Source organism: Phocoena phocoena, chromosome 7, assembly GCF_963924675.1.
Source record: "Phocoena phocoena chromosome 7, mPhoPho1.1, whole genome shotgun sequence".
Taxonomy (NCBI): domain Eukaryota; kingdom Metazoa; phylum Chordata; class Mammalia; order Artiodactyla; family Phocoenidae; genus Phocoena; species Phocoena phocoena.
In genome coordinates this window covers 96,554,247-96,576,472 of record NC_089225.1, presented here as the reverse complement: position 1 = coordinate 96,576,472, position 22,226 = coordinate 96,554,247, and the positions used below count along the sequence as shown (strand labels likewise).

At 47.8% G+C, this 22,226-nt stretch overlaps 1 protein-coding gene across 1 annotated transcript in view; it reads left to right on the top strand.

Annotated features, from left to right (window-relative positions):
• Positions 1-325: 325 nt before the first annotated feature.
• The window catches only part of CFAP65 (cilia and flagella associated protein 65), a gene marked incomplete at its 5' end in the record, with an annotated part of 39,966 nt that continues 18,065 nt past the window's right edge, over positions 326-22,226 (top strand). The window contains 15 exon segments of the mRNA XM_065880176.1: positions 326-433; positions 435-548; positions 892-1,008; positions 2,899-3,083; positions 12,557-12,659; positions 13,140-13,306; positions 13,495-13,694; positions 13,974-14,119; positions 14,616-14,838; positions 15,190-15,455; positions 15,883-16,083; positions 16,313-16,672; positions 18,853-18,990; positions 20,424-20,669; positions 21,241-21,465. Of these exon segments, the coding sequence (XP_065736248.1) occupies positions 326-433; positions 435-548; positions 892-1,008; positions 2,899-3,083; positions 12,557-12,659; positions 13,140-13,306; positions 13,495-13,694; positions 13,974-14,119; positions 14,616-14,838; positions 15,190-15,455; positions 15,883-16,083; positions 16,313-16,672; positions 18,853-18,990; positions 20,424-20,669; positions 21,241-21,465 (2,799 nt within the window).

Here is a 22,226-nt window from a genome sequence, read left to right as displayed (position 1 = left end):
AGTAGCCATACCTGGGTATATGTGCTGAAGGAAGCTTGCTAAAGGAAGGGGGATTTGAGAGGGAGCCAGAGCCAGTTTGGGACACTTCTGTGTCCCCTAGAGCAGGGCCAAGCACCCTTTTGAGCATTTGGTGAAAGCTGTGGACACTCTCCCTGGAAAAGAGCACATGCCCAAACCCATGACATTTTGCATATAATTTGTCTATAACATTTGCATGTATTTGCATATAACTTCCAGCCACAGTCTATCAGTGGATCCCTCTGTTTTAGAGGTTGATTCATTTATATTTGGACTGAGTCATTAGTTTAGTGAATGCTTCCTTTAAACCTGGACTACGTGTCGTGTACTAATAGAGGAGACCCAGAAGCCCAAGAATTCTCCAGTCTCATTTGCTTCTTCTTTGACTCTCATTCCTTTTCCCACAGGAGGAAAGCCACGTTCAGAGGAAAGAAGTAGAGAGTAAAAGCCAAGTAAAGGTAATGCAAATGCTTCAGTAGCACTCACTGGGGGCTTGCTGAGAAATGCCAAGTGCAGCCTTGGAGAGCAGGGCTGCCTGGGCCTCATCCCCAGTTCCCTTTTCCAAATGGCCTTTCCTGAATGGTGAGTCCCTAGGCTCCCAGACAAAGCCCTGGATCTTGCATTCAGTCTTGTTCCTCACGGTGCTACTTCACACCTGTTGCCAGAGCTAGGAAGCAGACACCCCTCTATGAAAATGATGGCTGTGGTGAGTCTTCTTCATTGACTCCTCTTTTTCATGCCCCTCCTGCCTCCCCTCTGGTCTCTTCCCAGCTCCCAACTGGCAGGAACTCCTGTCTTAGCCAGAGAACTTCCCTTGGACTTGTGTTCCAGGCACCGGATGCTCATCGGGGCAGCCCTAAGCCTCCTCATGAGGACAGCGGGGACTACACCATGAACTCCGGATCATGCCTGAGTGCCAGCACAGTGGCCTTTCCCACCATCACTGGCAGCAGCGTGGCCATGAGTGCCTACAGCAGCAGCAATGCTAGTGCCTGTGTGAGGACATGTGTGGGGCGGGTGGAGTGGGTGGAGCAGGGCCAAGCAGGGTAGATGGGCAGCAGGGCAGCGGGGGTAGGAATCTGAGACGACCCCACTCTCCTGTCTAAACTCCAGTACTAGACCCTACATACATTGAGCCCTATGCTAACTGGAGTGGTGGCAGCTGTAAGCGTGATGGTGGAGCGGGGAGAACGCTGGGGAGATGCCAGTTGGGGGCTGATAGAGTAGCCAGTAGTTCTCTCTTCCTTCAAAAAGCTCTTCTGGTCTTGAGCCCTAGGGCTTTGTGTTTGTCCAGTGCATGGATGTTGTTTACTTCTCGCAGCTCTCGGGGGTCTCTCTCTGTGATAGCGCAGGACCAGGGCAGGGGGGTGCTTGTCTAGGGATGTAACTATGGGGTCTCACTGCATTTGTGCAGCATGTGTCTGTATCATTTGTGAATTCTCATGTCTCCTTAGATGTGATGGTGGTTGCATTTGCCTCTGTGTGGACCAGGGTCATCTCACCCCTCCATCTGTACCATTCTGGCCCAGTTTGCTCACAGATTCACTCACTGCCCTTCCCCGCTCTGCTCTGAGCTGGCAGGAGATTGGAAGTTGGGAGGAAGGGAGAAGCCAGGCTATTTATCTTCTTCCCTCTCTGCTTTTGACAGTGTCTCCATCAGCAGCTGCATCTCCCTGTGACTCCAGTCCCCACCAGACAGGCCTCTGGGCTCTGAGAACCCCACCACTTCCCCTAACCTACATGTGGTGGCAGCTTCTTGATGTTGTTAACTTTGGGGTTACTGCACTATCCCCTGGCTGTGCATTAAATTCCTTATTTTAAACACCCGGAGTGGCTTCTGTTTTCCTGGTTGGACCCTAACTGATGCACCAATTGATATTTATAATAAATGATCCTTGCTCACCCAAGCCACCTTTCCTCCACGGGCAGATCAGGCCATCCGACACTCTCTATAAACTGAGATATAGTTCCAAGAAAGAAGGGATTTGCCAGTCCTGTTCACTTTTATAGTCCTGGCACCTAATACAATGTCCATTGCATCATAGGTAGTCAACAAATATCTGTCGAAGAGATAAATATATCCTTATGTTATGTAATGACATAAAAACAATACTTGGTCAAAGATAAAGTTAAATGGCAGTGAATTTACTTTCAGAGCGATGACTGGTAGGAAGAGGCACCTGTTTCATCCTTCTGCCATCTTGCCACCCCAGGGATTTTTCCATCTCCCTCCCTCCTCGGATAGATAGGGGCTAGGGATTCACCTATGAAAGGATTTTCCATTGCAGACAAGAAGCGTTGGCATAGCGAACCTCTAGCATCATTAGGAGAAGTGCTTGGGGTGGTCTCGAAGTCAAGGCACGGGGTGCGGGTTGGTCGCAGGCAAATTGGCTCTTTCTTCTGCTCTACCAGCTAGGTGAGGGTTGGAAGAGGGAATGGTGGTGTATCCCTGTGCTCTGGAAAAGTGCCGGGGATAGACCACTCCAACTAGGAGAGGCTTCTGTGGCGAAGGGGTAGGATGGCAGGCAGAGGAGGAGGAGGCAGCATCTGAACAGGCCGGGATCTGAGGGCACACTGAGGAGCACAACAGGGAGGCTAAGGCTGCTGAGTGTGCCAGGTGGAATGGCCCGTGCGGTGGCCAGGGAAGGCTTCATGGGCAGGGTCTCTGGGAATCTAGTTGGAAACCCATTCCAGTGACCTCAGAAGAGGTAATATCTGACTCGCCTACCCGCCCCTCACCTTCTCTCTCCAGACCATCCCCCAGGGGTGAAGAGTGGTGTGATTCATTACTTTCTGGAGGTGGGGAGATCTTTGCCCATTCTCTGGGTCTTTGAATCCTATCCCACTTGCCTCTCCCCTTTCTCCCTGCCGACCAGACAGCCTGCCAGTTCCATGGATACTCAGAAGTGCTTCCCAAAGAAGCAGGACAAAGTGAAGAAGAGGGTCATCTGGGGCATTGAGGTGGCTGAGGAGCTTCAGTGGAAAGGCTGGGAGTTGGGGAAGGAGATCACCAAGAACCTAGTTCTGAAAAATCTATCCTTGAAAATCCAGAAGATAAAGTACAGGTACCAGTATGAGCGATCAGAGACTAAGCCCCTGAGCCTTCAAGCCCCCAAAGCAGCCACTCTTAAAAAACACACTTTTAAAATGTCATATAAAACCAGAAGAGTATATAAAACATGTACAGCTTGAATAATTGTTGAGAGTACAATTTGAATAATTGTTGAATAATTGTGACCAGATTAAATAATGGAATACTAACAGTGTCTGAAGCTCACCTTCTCCCACTATGTGTCCCCTGCATTGGAACACCTTCCCTACCCATAAAGGCAACCAATACCTTGTCTTTCATGATAATGATTTTCTTGTTTTTCTCAAAAGGTTTTACCACTTATGTTTGTATCCCTAAATGTTATAGTTTAATTTTTCCTCCTTATGAACTTTATATAAGCGGGATAACATGGTATACTTTGTTACACAATTTTTTTTTTTTTTTGCGGTACACGGGCCTCTCACTGTTGTGGCCTCTCCCGTTGCGGAGCACAGGCTCCGGACGCACAGGCTCAGCGGCCATGGCTCATGGGCCCAGCTGCTCCGCAGCATGTGGGATCTTCCCGGACCGGGGCACGAACCCGTATCCCCTGCCTCGGCAGGCGGACTCTCAACCACTGTGCCACCAGGGAAGGCCCCGATACACTCTTATTTTGCTCAGTAATGTTCGTAAGACTCATCCACATGCAGATATAGTTCATCCTTTTTCGTCACAGTATAATAGTCCAATGTATGCTTCTCCATATTCACGCATTCTTCTGTTAAGGGACGTTTGGGTTGTTTCCAGTTTGGGACTGTATATGTCTCCCATGTCCCTATCTTGCCCCTCCCCACTTCCCTCTCCCCACTGGTAACCACTGGTTTGTTTTCTATATCTGTGAGTTTGTTTCTGTTTTGCTATATACATTCATTTGTTTTATTTTTTAGATTGCACATATAAGTGATATCATACAGAATTTGTCTTTCTCTGTCTGACTTATTTCACTAAGCATTATATTCTCTAGGTCCATCCATGTTGCTGCAAATGGCGTTATTTCATTCTTTTTTATGGCTGAGTAATATTCCATTGTATATACGTGTACCACATCTTCTTTATCCATTTCTCTGTCAATGGACATTTAGGTTGCTTCTATGTCCTGGCTATTGTAAATAGTGCTGCAATGAACATTGGGGTGTATGTATCTTTTCACATTATGGTTTCCTCCGGATATATGCCCAAGAGTGGGATTGCTTGACCGTACAGCAGCTCTATTTTTAGTTTTTTAAGGAAACTCCATACTGTTCTCCATAATGGTTGTATCAATTTACATTCCCACCAACAGTATAGGAAGGTTCCCTTTTCTCCACACCCTCCCCAGCATGTATTGTTTGCAGACTTTTTGATGATGGCCATTCTGACTGGTATGAGGTGATACCTCACTGTAGTTTTGATTTGCATTTCTCTAATAATTAGTGATGTTGAGCATCTTTTCATGTGCCTCTTGGCCATCTGTATGTCTTCCTTGGAGAAATGTCTTTTTAGATCTTCTGCCCATTTTTTGATTGGATGTTTGCTTTTTCAATATAGAGCTGCATGAGCCTTTTGTATATTTGGGAGATTAATCCCTTGTCGGTCAGTTCATTTGCAAATATTTTCTCCCATTCTGTGGGTTGTTTTTTCATTTTGTTTATGGTTTCCTTTGCTGTGCTAGATTGTCTTTTCCTTTTTTTTAAATTTAATTTTATTTATTTTTTTATACAGCAGGTTCTTATTAGTCATCAATTTTATACACATCAGTGTATACATGTCAATCCCAATCGCCCAATTCAGCACACCACAATCCCCCCCGCCACGGCTTTCCCAACCCTTGGTGTCCATACGTTTGTTCTCTACATCTGTGTCTCAACTTCTGCCCTGCAAACTGGTTCATCTGTACCATTTTTCTAGGTTCCACATACATGCGTTAATATACGATATTTGTTTTTCTCTTTCTGACTTACTTCACTCTGTATGACAGTCTCTAGATCCATCCACGTCTCAACAAATGACCCAATTTCGTTCCTTTTTATGGCTGAGTAATATTCCATTGTATATATGTGCCACATCTTCTTTATCCATTCATCTGTTGATGGACACTTAGGTTGCTTCCATGTCCTGGCTATTGTAAACAGAGCTGCAATGAACATTGTGGTACATGACTCTTTTTGATTTATGGTTTTCTCAGGGTATATGCCCAGTAGTGGGATTGCTGGGTCGTATGGTAGTTCTATTTGTAGTTTTTTAAGGAACCTCCATACTGTTCTCCATAGTGGCTGTATCAATTTACATTCCCACCAACAGTGCAAGAGGGTTCCCTTTTCTCCACACCCTCTTCAGCATTTGTTGATTTTCTGATGATGCCCATTCTAACTGGCATGAGGTGATACCTCATTGTAGTTTTGATTTGCATTTCTCTAATAATTAGTGATGTTGAGCAGCTTTTCATGTGCATCTTGGCCATCTGTATGTCTTCTTTGGATTGGGTTGTTTGTTTTTTTAATATTGAGCTGCATGAGCTGTTTATATATTTTGGAGATTAATCATTTGTCTGTTGATTCGTTTGCAAATATTTTCTCCCATTCTGAGGGTTGTCTTTTCGTCTTGTTTATGGTTTCCTTTGCTGTGCAAAAGCTTTTAAGTTTCATTAGGTCCCATTTGTTTATTTTTGTTTTTATTTCCATTACTCTAGGAGGTGGATCAAAAAAGATGTTGCTGTGATTTATGTCAAAGAGTGTTCTTCCTATGTTTTCCTCTAAGAGTTTTATAGTGTCCAGTCTTACATTTAGGTCTCTAATCCATTTTGAGTTTATTTTTGTGTATGGTGTTACAGAGTGTTCTAATTTCATTCTTTTACATGTAACTCTCCAGTTTTCCCAGCACCACTTATTAAAGAGACTGTCTTTTCTCCATTGTATATCCTTGCCTCCTTTGTCATAGATTAGTTGACCATAGGTGCGTGGGTTTATCTCTGGGCTTTCTATCTTGTTCCTTTGATCTATGTTTCTGTTTTTGTGCCAGTACCATACTGTCTTGATTACTGTAGCTTTGTAGTATAGTCTGAAGTCAGGGAGTCTAATTCCTCCAGCTCTGTTTTTTTCCCTCAAGACTGCTTTTGCTATTTGGGGTCTTTTGTGTCTCCATACACATTTTAAGATTTTTTTTTGTTCTAGTTCCATAAAAGATGCCATTGGTAATTTGATAGGGATTGCATTGAATCTGTAGATTGCTTTGGGTAGTATAGTCATTTTCACAATATTGATTCTTTTAATCCAAGAACATGGTATATCTCTCCATCTGTTGGTATCGTCTTTAATTTCTTTCATCAGTGTCTTATACTTTTCTGCATACAGGTCTTTTGTCTCCCTAGGTAGGTTTATTCCTAGGTATTTTATTCTTTTTGTTGCAGTGATAAATAGGAGTGTTTCCTTAATTTCTCTTTCAGATTTTTCATCATTAGTATATAGAAATGCAAGATATTTCTGTGCATTAATTTTGTATCCTGCAACTTTACCAAATTCATTGATTAGCTCTAGTAGTTTTCTGGTGGCATCTTTAGGATTCTCTATGTACAATATCATGTCATCTGCAAACAGTGACAGTTCTACTTCTTTTCCAATTTGTATTCATTTTATTTCTTTTTCTTCTCTGATTGCTGTGGCTAGGACTTCCAAGACTATGTTGAGTAATAGTGGTGAGAGTGGACATCCTTGTCTTGTTCCTGATCTTAGAGGAAATGCTTTCAGTTTTTCACCATTGAGAATGATGTTTGCTGTGGGTTTGTCATTTATGACCTTTATTATGTTGAGGTAGGTTCCCTCTATGCCCACTTTCTGGAGAGTTTTTATCATAAATGGGTATTGAATTTTGTCAAAAGCTTTTTCTGCATCTATTGAGATGATCATATGGTTTTTCTTCTTCAATTTGTTAATATGGTGTATCACATTGATTGATTTGCATATATTGAAGAATCCTTGCATCCCTGGGATAAATCCCACTTGATCATGGTGTACGATCCTTTTAATGTGTTGTTGGATTCTGTTTGCTAGTATTTTGTTGAGGATTTTTTCATCTATATTCATCAGTGATATTGCTCTGTAATTTTCTTTCTTGGTAGTATCTTTGTCTGATTTTGGTATCAGGGTGATGGTGGCCTCATAGAATGTGTTTGGGAGTGTTCCTTCCTCTGCAATTTTTTGGAAGAGTTTGAGAAGGATGGGTGTTATCTCTTCTCTAAATGTTTGATAGAATTCACCTGTGAAGGCATCTAGTCCTGGACTTTTGTTTGTTGCAAGATTTTTAATCACAGTTTCAATTTCATTACTTGTGATTGGTCTGTTCATATTTTCTATTTCTTCCTGGTTCAGTCTTGGAAGTTATACCTTTCTAAGAATTTGTCCATTTCTTCCATGTTGTCCATTTTATTGGCATAGAGTTGCTTGTTGTGGTCTCTTAGGATGCTCTATATTTCTGCAGTGTCTGTTGTAACTTCTCCGTTTTCATTCCTAATTTTATTGATTTGAGTCCTCTCCCTCTTTTTCTTGATGAATCTGGCTAATGTTTTATCAACTTTGTTTATCTTCTCAAAGAACCAGCTTTTAGTTTTATTGATCTTGGCTATTGTTTTCTTTGTTTCTATTTCATTTATTTCTGCTCTGATCTTTATGATTTCTTTCCTTCCACTAACTTTGGGTTTTGTTTATTCTTCTTTCTCTAGTTCCTTTAGGTGTAAGATTAGATTGTTTATTTGAGATTTTTGTTGTTTCTTGAGGTAAGCTTGTATAGCTGTAAACTTCCCTCTTAGAACTGCTTTTGCTGCATCCCATAGGTTTTGGATCATTGTGTTTTCATTGTCATTTGTCTCTAGGTATTTTTTGATTTCCTCTTTGATTTCTTCAGTGATCTCTTGGTTATTTAATAATGTATTGTTTAGCCTCCATATGTTTGTGTTTTTTACATTTTTTTCCCTGTAATTGATTTCTAATCTCATAGCGTTGTGGTCAGAAAAGATACTTGATACGATTTCAGTTTTCTTAAATTTACTGAGGCTTGTTTTGTGACCCAAGATGTGATTTATCTTAGAGAATATTCCATGCGCACTTGAGAAGAAAGTGTAATCTGCTGTTTTTCGATGGAATGTCCTATAAATATCAGTTAAATCTATCTGGTCTATTGTGTCATTTAAAGCTTCTGTTTCCTTATTTATTTTCATTTTGGTTGATCTGTCCATTGGTGTAAGTGAGGTGTTAAAGTCCCCCACTATTATTGTATTACTGTCGATTTCCTCTTTTATAGCTGTTAGCAGTTGCCTTATGTATTGAGATGCTCCTATGTTGGGTGCATATATATTTATACTTGTTATATCTTCTTCTTGGATTGATCCCTTGATCATTATATAGTGTCCTTGTCTCTTGTAATAGTCTTTATTTTAAAGTCTGTTTTGTCTGACATGACAATTGCTACTCCAGCTTTCTTTTGATTTCCATTTTCATGGAATATCTTTTTCCATCCCCTCACTTTCAGTCTGTATGTGTCCCTAGGTCTGAAGTGGGTCTCTTGTAGACAGCATATATACGGGTCTTGTTTTTGTGTCCATTCAGCAAGCCTGTGTCTTTTGGTTGGAGCATTTAATCCATTCACGTTTACGGTAATTATCAATATGTATGTTCCTATGACCATTTTCTTAATTGTTTTGGGTTGGTTTTTTTTTTTTTAGGTTCTTTTCTTCTCTTGTGTTTCCCAGTTAGAGAAGTTCCTTTAGCATTTGTTGTAGAGCTGGTTTGGTGGTGCTGAATTCTCTTAGCTTTTGCTTGTCTGTAAAGCTTTTGATTTCTCCATCAAATCTGGATGAGATCCTTGCTGGCTAGAGTAATCTTGGTTGTAGGTTCTTCCCTTTCATCACTTTAAGTATATCATGCCACTCCCTTCTGGCTTGCAGAGTTTCTGCTGAGAAATCAGCTGTTAACCTTATGGGAGTTCCCTTGTATGTTATTTGTCGTTTTCCCTTGCTGCTTTCAATACTTTTTATTTGTCTTTAATTTTTGCCAGTTTGATTACTATGTGTCTCAGAGTGTTTCTCCTTGGGTTTAACCCGTATGGGACTCTCTGCGCTTCCTGGACTTGGGTGGCTATTTCTTTTCCCATGTTAGGAAAGTTTTCGACTATAATCTCTTCAAATATTTTCTTGGGTCCTTTCTCTCTCTCTTCTCCTTCTGGGACTCCTATAATGCAAATGTTGTTGCGTTTGATGTTGTCCCAGAGGTCTCAGGCTGTCTTCATTTCTTTTCATTCTTGTTTCTTTATTCCGTTCTGCAGCAGTGAATTCCACCATTCTGTCGTCCAGGTCACTTATCCATTCTTCTGCCTCAGTTATTCTGCTATTGTTTCCTTCTAGTGTAGTTTTCATTTCAGTTATTGTATTGTTCATCTCTGTTTGTTTGTTCTGTAATTCTTCTAGGTCTTTGATAAACATTTCTTGCATCTTCTCGATCTTTGTCTCCATTCTTTTTCCGAGGTCCTGGATCATCTTCACTATCATTATTCTGAATTCTTTTTCTGGAAGGTTGCCTATCTCCACTTCATTTAGTTGTTTTTCTGGGGTTTTATTTTGTTCCTTCATCTGGTTCATAGCTCTCTGCCTTTTCATCTTGTCTATCTTTCTGTGAATATGGTTTTTGTTCCACAGGCTGCAGGATTGTAGTTCTTCTTGCTTCTGCTGTCTGCCCTTATAATGTCTTTTTAAAATAGAAATTCTTGTTGAGGATACTAATCCTTTGTCAGTTCTGTGTTGTGAATATTTTCTCCCACTTTGTGACTTGTCTTTTACTCTATCATGTCTTTTGAAGAAAAGAATTTCTTAATTTCAAAGGAATCAAATGTACCAATATTTTTCTTTTATGGTTGACGCTTTTTTGTATCTTGTTTAAGAAGTTTTTCTCTACCCTTACCTAGGTCATGAAGATATTCTCTTATAGTATCTTCTAAAGACTATAATTTTGCCTTTAATATTTGTCTTTTATCTATATGGAATTGATTTTTGTGAATGGTTTCAAGCAGCGATCCAATGACATTTTTTTTCCTCAACCAAATGTCCAGTTGTCCCAACACCATTCACTGAAAAGTTCATACCTTCCCTGATGATCTCCCTCACCACTGATGTATATCAAGTGTCCATATATGTATGGATCCATTTCTGAACTCTGTTTTGTTCCCTTGCTCTATTTGTCTTTCCCTGGGCCAATAAATATCATCCTGAATTAATTATTAGAGCTTATAATAAATGTTGAATATCTTGTAGTGTAAGTCTTCCAACTTCATTCTTATTCAGGATTGTCTTGGCTATCCTTGGGCTGTTGAACTTTCATATATGTCTTCAAATCAGCTTATCACACACACATAAACTACTTTTTGAGATTTTGATTGGGATTTATTTGAAACTATAGGTTAATTTGGGGAGACTTGATGTCATTCCAAACTGAGTCTTTCATGACAGTTTTTATCTTTCATGACTCATGGTTTATCTTTATATTTCTTTAGGTCTTCATTCATGTCTCTCAATAAAATATAGATATTTCTCTGTAGATGTCTTACACATCTTTAGTTAGATTTATCCCTAAGTGTTTTATATTTTTGATGATGCTGAGTATGATCTCTTTTAAAGTTGTTTCATTTTCTGCTTGTTCCTGGCTTTATAGAAAGTCATTTTAAAAAAATATGGATGTTTTGTCCATAATCTTGTGCCCAGAAACCTTGGTAAGTTCTCTCGTTAACTCTAATAATGTATTTGTTAATTCTTTTTTTCCACATACACATTCATATCTCATACGAAAATGGCATTTTTCCTTCCTTTCTAACCCTATCTCCTTTCTTTCTTTGTCTTTCCTTACTGCACTGTTGAAAAGGAAAGTATTGAACAGGAGCTGTTATAGAAGGCATCATTGTTTTGTTCATGATCTCAGCATGAAAGATTCCAGTGTTTCACCATTAATTTGGATGGTTCCTGTAGTTTTTTCTTTCTTTTTTTTTTTAGACTTTATCAGGTTAAGGAAGTTTCCTTCTATTTCTAGGTTGCTGAGACTTTTTGTCATAAACATACGTTGAAGTTGAATATTTTTCTTTATTGAGACGATCATTTGATTTTTTTCTCTCTTAATTTGTTAATATGGTGAATTACATTAACTGATTTTTTTAATGTTACACCAACTGTGTATTCCTAGAATAAGCCCAACTTGGTCATGATTGAGTATTCTTTTTATACAGATTGCTAAATTCTTTCTGCCAATATTTTGTTTATGGGTGATATTAGCCTGTAATTTTCCTTTCTTCTCATAACTGTCAGGGTTTGATAACAACGTTATGATGGATTCATAGAATATGGTGGGGAGGGTTTCCTTGTTTTCTGCTGTTGGGAAGAGAAGACAAGGATTATCAGATGCTTGGTACTACTTGCTGGGAAGCCATCTGGCCTGGTGTTTTCTTTGTGGGAAGATTTTTGACTATTTATTCAATTTTTTGGATACTTTTAGAAAGGGTGGCCATAAAATGTATAATTCTTGAGACAGTTTTGGTCAATTATACATTCCTAGGAATATGTTTATTTTATCTGAACTTATTGCTATAGATTTTTTGATAATATTGGCCTCTTATTAATATATTTTTTAAAATAAATAAATTTATTTATTTATTTTTGGCTGCATTGGGTCTTTGTTGCTGCGCGTGGGCTTTCTCTAGTTGGGATAAGCGGGGGCTACTCTTGATTGCGGTGCGCGTGCTTCTCATGGCTTCTCTTGTTGCAGAGCGCAGGCTGTAGGTGCACAGGCTTCAGTAGTTGTGGCACACGGGCTCAGTAGTTGTGGCACACGGGCTCAGTAGTTGTGGCTTACGGGCTCTAGAGCGCAGGCGTGTAGTTGTGGCACACGGGCTTAGTTGCTCCACAGCATGTGGGATCTTCCCAGACCAGCCTCGAACCCGTGTCCCCTGCATTGGCAGGCAGGTTCTTAACCACTACACCACCAGGGAAGTCCCCTATTAGTATTTTTGAAGTCTGCAGAATCTATAGTTTTGACCCACTCTGGAACTCTACAGCTGTGCCAAGATCTCTGCTTGGAAATGCATCCCTGGCACCTCTGTTCTCAGCTTTGGTTTCCCCCAGCTAAGTGCTCAGGGATTTGGTTAAATCAGGGCAGCCTTCCCCATCCCAGACCCCACTGACCACCATGTGCATCTGAGGTACAAGTGCTGCTCCCTTGGCCCTGTATCTTTTCATTCAGTGCTCTGACATCCGAGAGTGAAGGTCTGCAAGAGAAGTGGTAGGATGAGGGAGACAGTTCCTCCTATGACAGAACACCTGTGTTTCTCCTTCCATGGTCCCACGGATTCAAGTCTGTTTGGCTTTCCAGAATCTTCCCTAATCTTTCTGCCTCTCCTAGTTTTCTGATCCTGAAGTGCTTATCCTCTGGCTTCTTCCCACAGGCCCCCCAAGACCAAATTCTTCTTCACGGTCATCCCCCAGCCCATCTTCCTGAGCCCAGGCATAACCCTCTCACTCCCAATCATCTTCCGGCCCCTGGAGGAGGTAAGGTCTGCCATGGTGAGCGGAGGGCAGGGAGGGACACAGGCACAGTGACCTCAGAGCAGGATGTAGGGCAGAGCAGCGAGGAGCTCTCCCACCACACCCACGTCCCACCAGCTGGAGCCAAAACTCATTAGATAGAGGGGGCTTCCCAGTTGGATGTTGTTGGGGGAAAAGGCTGTGCTACTGTGTTGGCCATCAGAAAGCACTATATTCCTTGGGCTCTTCCTACTCTCAAAATGTTTCCCCAAATACTTTGTTCCTCACAAAAGAAGCCCTACATCTCTGAGACCAAGATGGTACTGGAACACAAGTAACTGACCCTCTCTTCAGAGACTGAGATGGAGGGCCATAGCCCAGCCCAGCCCTCAGCAGTTGTGTTGAGGGGATGGCCAAGGGCTGGGGTCAGGTGAGTGGTCCTTGAGTACCACCCGGGTACCACTGATCAACCAGGGCCTCTGCCTCCCTGCCCCCACACTGCAGAAGGAGTACGTGGACCAGCTGTGGTTTGAGAAAGCAGAGGGGATGTTCTGTGTGGACCTGAGAGCCACCCTGCCCTGTCACAATCTGATCTGCCCACCGTCCCTGCAGTTGCCCATGTGTGCCATGGGGGACATGGCCGAGGCCTGGTTCTGTCTGGACAACACAGGGTGAGGGCCATGGCTGAGGCTCAGAGGTGGGAAGAGTGAGAACTGTGAGGAGGGTTCCTGGGAGCAGGAGAGACTGGCCTGTGTGATGGTGGAAGAGGATAGGGGGAGTAAAGGGGGCATCCCAGCCTTTCTAAAGCAGGGGCAGTGGTCAGTGAGCCCAGTGGCTCTAACCTGCCCACCCCCTCCAGGGACCTGCCCACCTTCTTCACCTGGGAGTCCCCCAGCCCATTCCAGATATTGCCGACCACAGGGCTGCTGGAGCCAGGCCAGGCCTGCCGGATCACGGTGACCTTTCAGCCCCTTATGGCTGTCATCTATGACGTTCAGGCCACGTGCTGGTACGGGGAGGGGAGCAAGCAGAAGAGCAGCATCCAGCTGCAGGCTGTGGGTGAGGCCCGACCTCTCACCCGTCCTCTGCAGGGATCGAAGCCGCAGTGTGCCCCTCCCCCCTTCCCCCCCCCACCCCCCGCCCTGCTCTGGCCTCCACGGGACCTCCTCCAGCCTCCTGCCCTCCCCTGAGCCCTGCAGGCTTTGCCTTTTCTCTGTCTTCCTTGGTGTCGCAGACCAGTGTTTCCCTGGTGACCCCCGTCTTCTCTGAAGGGCTGTTCAGCTGGGGCCACAGAGGCCCTGGTGGATTTCTCCCCAAGACTCCCCCCTCTCTGCCCAGCCAAATGCGCCCAGCTGCTGGTGAGCATAAGGCAGAAGCGCCCGGAGGACCAGGATGCCGAGGGCATCCAGAAAGTGTTGCACTTTGGCTCTGTTGCCGTGGGCTGCACCGCTGAGAGGCAGATCAAGCTGTATAACCCATCGGTGGTATGCGTCCTGTGCACATAGGGGGAGTGGGGGCAGGACTCAGGGACCACAGGGCCAGGTGCTCCTAATACTCAGCCCCTGTACAGAATGTTGCAACCTCACGTACCCATGTCTGCTGATACACTCATGTCAAAAGGGGTCCCACTCTCCTGTCAGCTTGGGGCTGGGCTGGGGTATCCCTTGACCTGCCCCAGAGCAACTCCAAGAGAAGTCCTAAGGTGTCCTGATGCCAGGACCACAGGCAGCCTTTGTGGTACCTTTGAGAAAAGGAAAAGGTGCCCCCTCTGGGTGGTCCCAGTGTAGGGGGCTCGGCTCGGCCCCACGGCTCGGCCCATTCCTTCCTCCCGGCAGAGGCAGCCTTGCTCCACCATCAAAGCTGATGATTGAGGCACAGGTGGGGCTTCAGCTGCCCTCACCCCCTCGGCGGGGCACCTTGGTAATAACAGACGAGCCACCCTGTGACCTGACCACCTCCTGTCCCCACCTGGCCCCGTAGGTGAGCGCCCCCTTCAGGATTGAAGTGGCCCCAGACATGCTGGCCAAAGACGAGGCCTTCTCGTGCCCCACGGCCCATGGCATCGTGCCCCCAGGAGAGAAGAAATGCGTGTCAGTGTTCTTCCACCCCAAGACCTTGGACGTCAGGACTATGGACTACTTGTCCGTCATGCCCTCTGGCTGTGCCTCCCAAACCCTGCTCAAAGTCGTTGGTTTCTGTAGAGGTACTGACAGTCCCAGGTCACTGCACTCCCTCTGGAGACAGGAGCAACCCATGCGTAGGATTGGCAAGTGCCCGCTCCTAGTCGCCAGGGCCTCCTTGCCCTCAGCCTGGGTGTCTGCTGCCCCCTGGTGGAATCAGTGAGGAACCAGTTGAAGACACCTGGAGATATTGTTCCCATGCTCACCCCTGGTGACCTGGTGGTCCGCTCAGGCCTTTCCAACCCAACCTTCTGTCTCCAGGCAGCACCACCTCCCATCAGTGGTACCCTTTGACATAGCCTCAGGGAGGCTGATACCCCAGCCCCACTCAGGTGGCTGGGCCCACTCACAGAGCCCCCATCTCCTCCGCCCAGGTCCTGACGTGTCCCTGCAGTACTATTGTGTCGACTTCAGCTGGGTCAACCTCGGGAAGCGCTCGGAGCAGTCCCTGTGGATTGAGAACAAGTCGGACTGCACGGCCCACTTCCAGTTTGACATCGACTGTCAGGAGAGCGTCTTCAACATCAGACCTGCCTTTGGGACCCTGGTGGGCAAGGCCCGCGTGACCCTGCACTGTGCCTTCCAGCCCACTCACCCCATCATCTACTTTCGGAGGGTGGCCTGTTTCATCCACCACCAGGTGAGCTATGGGGGAGGGGGTGAGGAGGGGCTCCCCGGGAAGCTGGAGGGGCTGATCCGAGTCCTAGTAATGAAGACAGTGCTTGGTGCTCAGTCCCCTGTATTCTGGAACTTCCAGGGCTGTCTGCCTGGATCATCACCTCCAGAGCCAGAGTTTGGCCAGGGGCATGTGAACGCTCGCTCCGAGCCGGGTGGGTAGGCCAGTCTTGCTGTGACTGCTGCCAGGCCAAGGACTTTGCTGCTGATGCTGCTAATGGGCTGGTGTAGGGGGGACTGGACCTCGCCCCATGCAGCATGTGCAGAGCAGAGGGCCTTGAAGTGACGACCCCAACCCGGGCCCCTGGACAAGGTGGTACAAACTGTGCCCTGACCAGCTGGTCTCTGGCCAAAGAGGCTCAAATCTAGCCTCATACAGACAAATGTCGCAGGACCCACTGTTCCTCGACCTGATTGGGACGTGTCACTCGGACAGCACAAAGCCAGCCATCCTCAGGCCTCAGCACCTCGCTTGGTACCGCACACACCTGGTGCGGGGCCTGACGCTCTACCCGCCTGACATCCTGGATATCATGCTGAGGGAGAAGAAGCTGGAGCAGGATAAGAACGGTGCCCTGATGGTTCCCACTGAGGTTCGATGGACCCCTCTGGGGCCCCGGGGGCCATCTACCCTCCCCAGGTTCACGCCCCCTTCTCAATTCTTGGGCAGTCCTGTGCTCCATAGCCCTGTGGGTACCCTTAGTAGTCGGGGGTGACGTGTGTGGAGCTCTTGTAGCCTTTTCCAGAAAGGAGCGTGCAGATGAGGGGCAGCGGCAGGAGGAATGGCAGCTGGGCCCCCGGCAACCGGCTCTCCCCACACAGGACCTGGAGGACATACCAGCCCCGCAGTATCCCCTCATCCCCCCCATGACCGAGTACTTCTTCGACGGCACCAACGACATGGCCATCTTTCCCCCGCCCGTCAGCATTGAGCCTGTCGAGGTGGATTTTGGTGCCTGCCCCAGGCCCAAGGACCCCAACTCTGTCCCCCTGTGCCTGATGAACTACACCAAAGGCAAAATCACTGTGGCCTGGACACGCAGGGCTGATTGCCCCTTCTGGGTGACTCCAAACCCCTGCGATGTGCCCCCTCTCAAGTCCACAGCCATGCGCTTGCACTTCCAGCCGCCTCACCCCAACTGCCTGTACGCCGTGGAGCTTGAAGCCTTTGCTGTCTATAAGGTGTGTGGGCAGATGAGAGGGGGAAGGTGGGTTCTCTGCCCTGGAGGCTGAATGGCAGGCTATGGGGTCGGAGGGGGTGACGGGGTGATGTAGGATCCATCCTCTCTGTGCCAGGCTCTGCTCCCTCTTCTTGTCTCCTTGGCTGGACTGCAGCCTTAGCGGTCTGTGTTTTCCCAGGCTCATGGCCCGCCTTGGCCGAGGGGCTTCTTGACCCAGCTGATTATGTCTCACTCACATGTGCCTCCCACCCCTCCAGAGGGAGAACTCAGTGGGGCTCAAGCCCTTTGGGAAATTTTGGTGCACATAGTTTCCTGGGGCTCCTGGCTGGTGTGGCGGGGTGGCTCCTGGCCTCCCTCTAGTCCTTGAAGTAGGAAGTGGTCCCTCTAAAAGAGCTGTGGGCAGGAACTAGGGCCTGGGGGGCGGAGTCAGGGGCACCTGGTGATTAGGTGCGTGTAGGGAGCGGCTTCTAGTCCAACTTCCCTTGACCAGGCTGTCCCAGCCACGTCTCTTAGCCCCAGATGTGTCGCTCCCTCCTCATCTCCAGTCCATCCTGCCCTTTCCCTCCTTTCTCTGCTCTACCCACCCTGCTGTTCTCTCCCAGTGGCTGGGTGCTGGGGCTCAGGGAAGAGGAGAGCTGTGCAGTCAAGGTCAGAGTCCCTTACCAGCTCTGTGACCTTGGGCACGTCCCTTAATGCCTCTGAGCCCTGGTCTTTTCATCTATGAACTTGGGAGCATATCCAAACTTCTGAGAAGCTTTTCCAAAGCTGAGTCTTTAGTTGTCTCTGTTCTAATATCTTGGCAGTGGCGGGACTCGGAAGTTCATAGGAATAAGGCTGTGGACACCTGGCTTGGCTGAGCCTGTCAGACTTTTAGGCTACAGGCTATAACGCTGCGCTGTCCGATATGCCAATCGCCAGCCACATGTGGCTGCTGAGTACTTGTACTGTGTCTAGTCCAAACAGATGTGCTGTAAAGGGGGGAGACACACTGATTTCTAAGACTTAGCACAAAAGAATGCAAAATGCCTCCTGCATCACTTATATATCGATTATACGTTGAAATGAAAAGATTTTGGATCAGCTGGGTTAAATAAAATGTATTGTTGAATAAATTTTATGCGTTTCACCTTGTTGATGTGGCTACTAGAACATTTACTTTTTATTTATTTATCTTTTAACATCTTTATTGGAGTATAATTGCTTTACAATGGTGTGTTTCTGCTGTATAACAAAGTGAATCAGCTATGCGTATACATATATCCCCATATCTCCTCCCTCTTGCCTCTCCCTCCCACCCTCCCTATCCCATCCCTCTAGGTGGTCACAAAGCAACGAGCAGATCTCCCTGTGCGGCTGCTTCCCACTAGCTATCTATTTTACGTTTGGTAGTGTATATATGTCCATGCCACTCTCTCACTTCGTCCCAGCTTACCCTTCCCCCTCCCCGTGTCCTCAAGTCCATTCTCTACATCTGCGTCTTTATTCCTGTCCTGCCCCTAGGTTCTTCAGAACCATTTTTTTTTAATATTCCATATATATGTGTTAGCATGTGGTATTTGTTTTTCTCTTTCTGACTTACTTCACTCTGTATGACAGACTCTAGGTCCATCCACCTCACTGCAAATAACTCAATTTCGTTTCCTTTTATGGCTGAGTAATATTCCATTGTATATATGTGCCACATCTTCTTTATCCATTCATCTGTTGATGGACACTTAGGTTGCTTCCGTGCCCTGGCTATTGTAAATAGAGCTGCAATGAACATTGTGGTACATGACTCTTTTTGAATTCTGGTTTTCTCAGGGTATATGCCCAGTAGTGGGATTGCTGGGACTAGAACATTTAAAATGCCGTTTGCGGCTCACACTTGTGGCTTGCATTATATTTCTGTTGGCCAGTGCTCTCTGGGCACATTCCTGCAGGGTGAATACTGCTTTCACATCTCAGCCCCACCCTCGTCTGGCTGGGAGGATCAAAGAGCACGTTTGCTGAGTGCTCAGGGCAGGGCCTGGCGCACAGCTGGAGGGGCTGCTATGACTGCTGTTCTCCGCACTGTCTTCTCAGAGGGCCCCTCCCTCTGGGCCCCATGTAGGGCTCCTGCAGTACAGGGCAGGCAAGCTGGGGTGCCCCACAGGGTCAGACACAGGACTCAGCCTATCCATGGGTCCGGCCCTCCTGCAGGTCCTGCGGAGCTACAACAATATCGAAGAGGACTGTACTGTGTGCCCGTCCTGGTGCCTGAGGCTCCGGGCACGAGGCCACAGTTATTGTGCTGACTTGGAGCACCACATCCCTCAGTATACCCTGGATGCCCCCAAGGTGAGCGTGGCCCCAGCAGCGGTGGGAGGTGGAACAGGGGAGCCTGGCTTCTGCCGTGGCCTGCAGATCCCTCTCCTGTCTCTGATGGCCTCAGAAACATGTCAAGCACCCTCCCTGGCCGTCCCAACCTCCCCACTGCCAGCCCCTGGGGCTCTGCGCCCATCAAGGACTCTCTCCTGGACCACAGCATGGGGACCGGGAAGAGGCTGGGGCTTAGACCTATGGCTCCGGCCTGCCCCGTCTGAAATACTCCCCGGTCCTCTCACTCAGGTTTAAAAGTCTCCAGCTCCTCCATTCGCTGTGTTTACTGAGTGCCTGCTAGGGATATGACCACCCACGTCATGAGCCCCTGCCGGTGGGGATCATCCAGCTCTGGAGGGGTCGCAGAGCCCGCCCCCGGTTTAGCCCCATCCTCAGGGAGTCATCGTTCCCAGGTCTCTCAGAAGGGCCCTTGGAGGCCCCATCTGACCTGAGCCCCAGGACGCCACAAGGCTGAGAAACATAGATTCTAGAGCCAGGCGGCCAAGTTCTAATCCTGGTTTCTCCTTCGATGCCTCTTCCCAGCTTCCATTTCCATCGTCAGTCTTTTCATCCGTCTGCACTTCCCGCATGCCTCATGTTGCTAGAAAGATGCCACTTTTGGACAATGTGCTTGGGGTGGTCTTGCCCCCCCCCACTAGTTATACTTCTGCTCGAGGGCACCCCTTCCCAAAGCCCTCCTGACGGCACAGGGGCCTCCTCGCTGACCCTGACTCCCACCCCTTTCCCTTGGCCAGTTCCTCGTAGCAGTGTGTGGCCTTTACTAAAATCCAGCAGATTCTGGGCCCGTGTTGCCCCCTACCCCCACTGCCTCACGCACGGTGCTCATCGCCCCAGCTGGATGCGGCACCCAGGGCAGCGATTCCAGCCTTGTGTTTGGTACCCGGCCCAGCTCTTTGCCTGGTGCTGGCCACACCCTAAATGCTTAAGGAATGTTTGGAAGCTGGGATTGCTGGGGCTTTCCCTTTCCCAGAGTGGGGTTCCCCTCAGCTACCAGCATGAGAATCCTCTAGAAGGGGCTGCTTGCCCCCAGAGATTCTGGACCAAGATCTTGGAAACTGGGTTCTCCAAAGCATGATTTGAGGGCGCCCTAAGATGGAAGAAACTTGGGGTGGGGGGGTCTCAGGGGCCTGAGTTTCCCGGAGCCTGTTCCTGTGGCCATCCCATCTCTCTGCCTGGAGGTCTCTGGAGGACAGAAGCATTTTTTGGTGCCAAGCTGTGTTCCTCCATTCCCCGCCCCCACGGCACTGACTGGGTTGTGTAGAGGCATCTTGGATCTCCCGAGAGGTGGCTCCACCCAAGCCCACACAGACTTCCCTGAGTGTATGTGTGTGAGGCGGGGATGGGCAGGGTGTGTAGATCTGAGCGTGGGTCCCTCTTCTCTCGCACCCCAGCTCTTTCCTGCAGTGTCCCCCAGTGAGCCCTCCTACCGCAGTCTGCTTCTGACCAACACAGGCTCCACGCTGCTGACCTTCCACCTGGACCCCAGAAGCAGCTCGGACGTCTCCCTACGGCCCAGCTCGGGCTTCGTGCTCCCTGGGGCCCACCAGATCTTCCTCATCTCTACCTACCCCAAGGGCACCTCCTGGAAGCAGCATGTTTTCTACTTGCAGTTCAATTTCTGCCCCCAGTATCTCAAGGTAGGAGGCAGGGGTAAGGACTGGGTCCTTGGGAGGGGGCCATAGTCTGGGGCTTCCTTTTTCAAAGCCATATTCTGGGACTGGCCTCTAAAGCTCCCCTAAAGTAGCTCAGGGGCTATTCCTCCTCCAGGAAGTGGCACAGCAGGGAGAGGACCCCTCGGCCACATCTGGGAACAGCTATCCTCAGGACCCTTTCTGTCCACCTTATGGGGTCGGGACAAGAAAAGGGGTACAGAGGTCCCCAAGGAAGGACTGGAGGCAACCCAAGACTCATATCTGCAGGTGGTAGAAGGGTGTTTGGGGCCAGGGCAGGGAAAGGGTCCAGGGTGTTGGACCCATGTCTGGCCCATGAAATGGTCTGTACATCCTCTTTCAGTCCCTGAGTTCTTTTCCTTATCTCCTGGGTCAGTCACTACATACTCTGCCTTTGACAGTAGCTGCCCGTGCGCAGGCTGGTAGAGGGCCTTTTGCTGCTCTCTCCGAGGGGGGAAAAGCTGCCCACCCGTGACTTTTGGGGGAGCCAGGGCTTCAGGGTGATGCCAGGGCACTGTCCTCCCTTCACTGGCCCCAGGAGGTATGCATGCAGAGCCGGGAGGAGCCGCTGCAGCTGAAGCTGGACACCTGTAAAAGCGTCTTCTTCAAGCCCACCTGTGTGGGTTGCTCCTCCACCAGCCTCTTCACCTTCCAAAACCCGTCGCGTCTACCTCTGGAGTTTGAGTGGAGGGTCTCCCAGCAGCACCGGAAGATGCTGGCTGTGCAGCCCACCAGGGGGATTATCCAGTCCAATGAGAGCCTTGTGAGTGCCCTGCCACACTGCCGAGGGCCAGAGGGAAGGGGCCCGTCAACCTCACCTTCACCAGCATCTCTTACTCATGCCTACCAGGGGGCAGGCTTACCCTCCCATTCAATCCACAGTCATTTCTTCCAGCCTTATGCGTCGGTATGATTGTTACCACACCCCCATTTTACAAAGAAGAATTGAGACTTAGAGGGGAAAAATAGCCATTTACTGAGACTGTGAGTTAGGAGGTGCAAAGCTGGGACCTGAAGCAGGGTTTCTGATGTCAGTGCCCAGAAAGGAGTCCACTCTCCATCCCTGGTCCCCACCGTGGAGAGATCACTGGAAGACGGTGTGGAGACAAATGGGTGGCTACCATTAAGGAGTGAGGAAGAGGGCTCGCCGACGTCAAAGTGGCGGGTCCCTGGCGGGGGGCATGGGGGGGCCCAAACTAGCAGCCTCCCATCCCTGGTCTAGGGCCTCTTAGTTGGGGAGGCCAAACTTGAGCCAAGAACCATCAACACACGGTGTCTGTTAGAAGCCGGGGGTAGTAACCTACAAGGCGAGAGACCACACAGACTTGGGAGTCAACCTCAAGAGTTCACACCCCAGCTCCTGCCAAGCGCCCTCATCAGCTGTGTGACCTTGGGCAAGTTACCCCAGTTCTCTGAGTCTCCGGTTTCTCATCAGACAATGAGGCACTAAAAGAATACCACTTACCTCGTGGGGCTAAGGGATCGAGGGGCTAAGGGAGATAACATGATGTGTGTAAGTGCCTG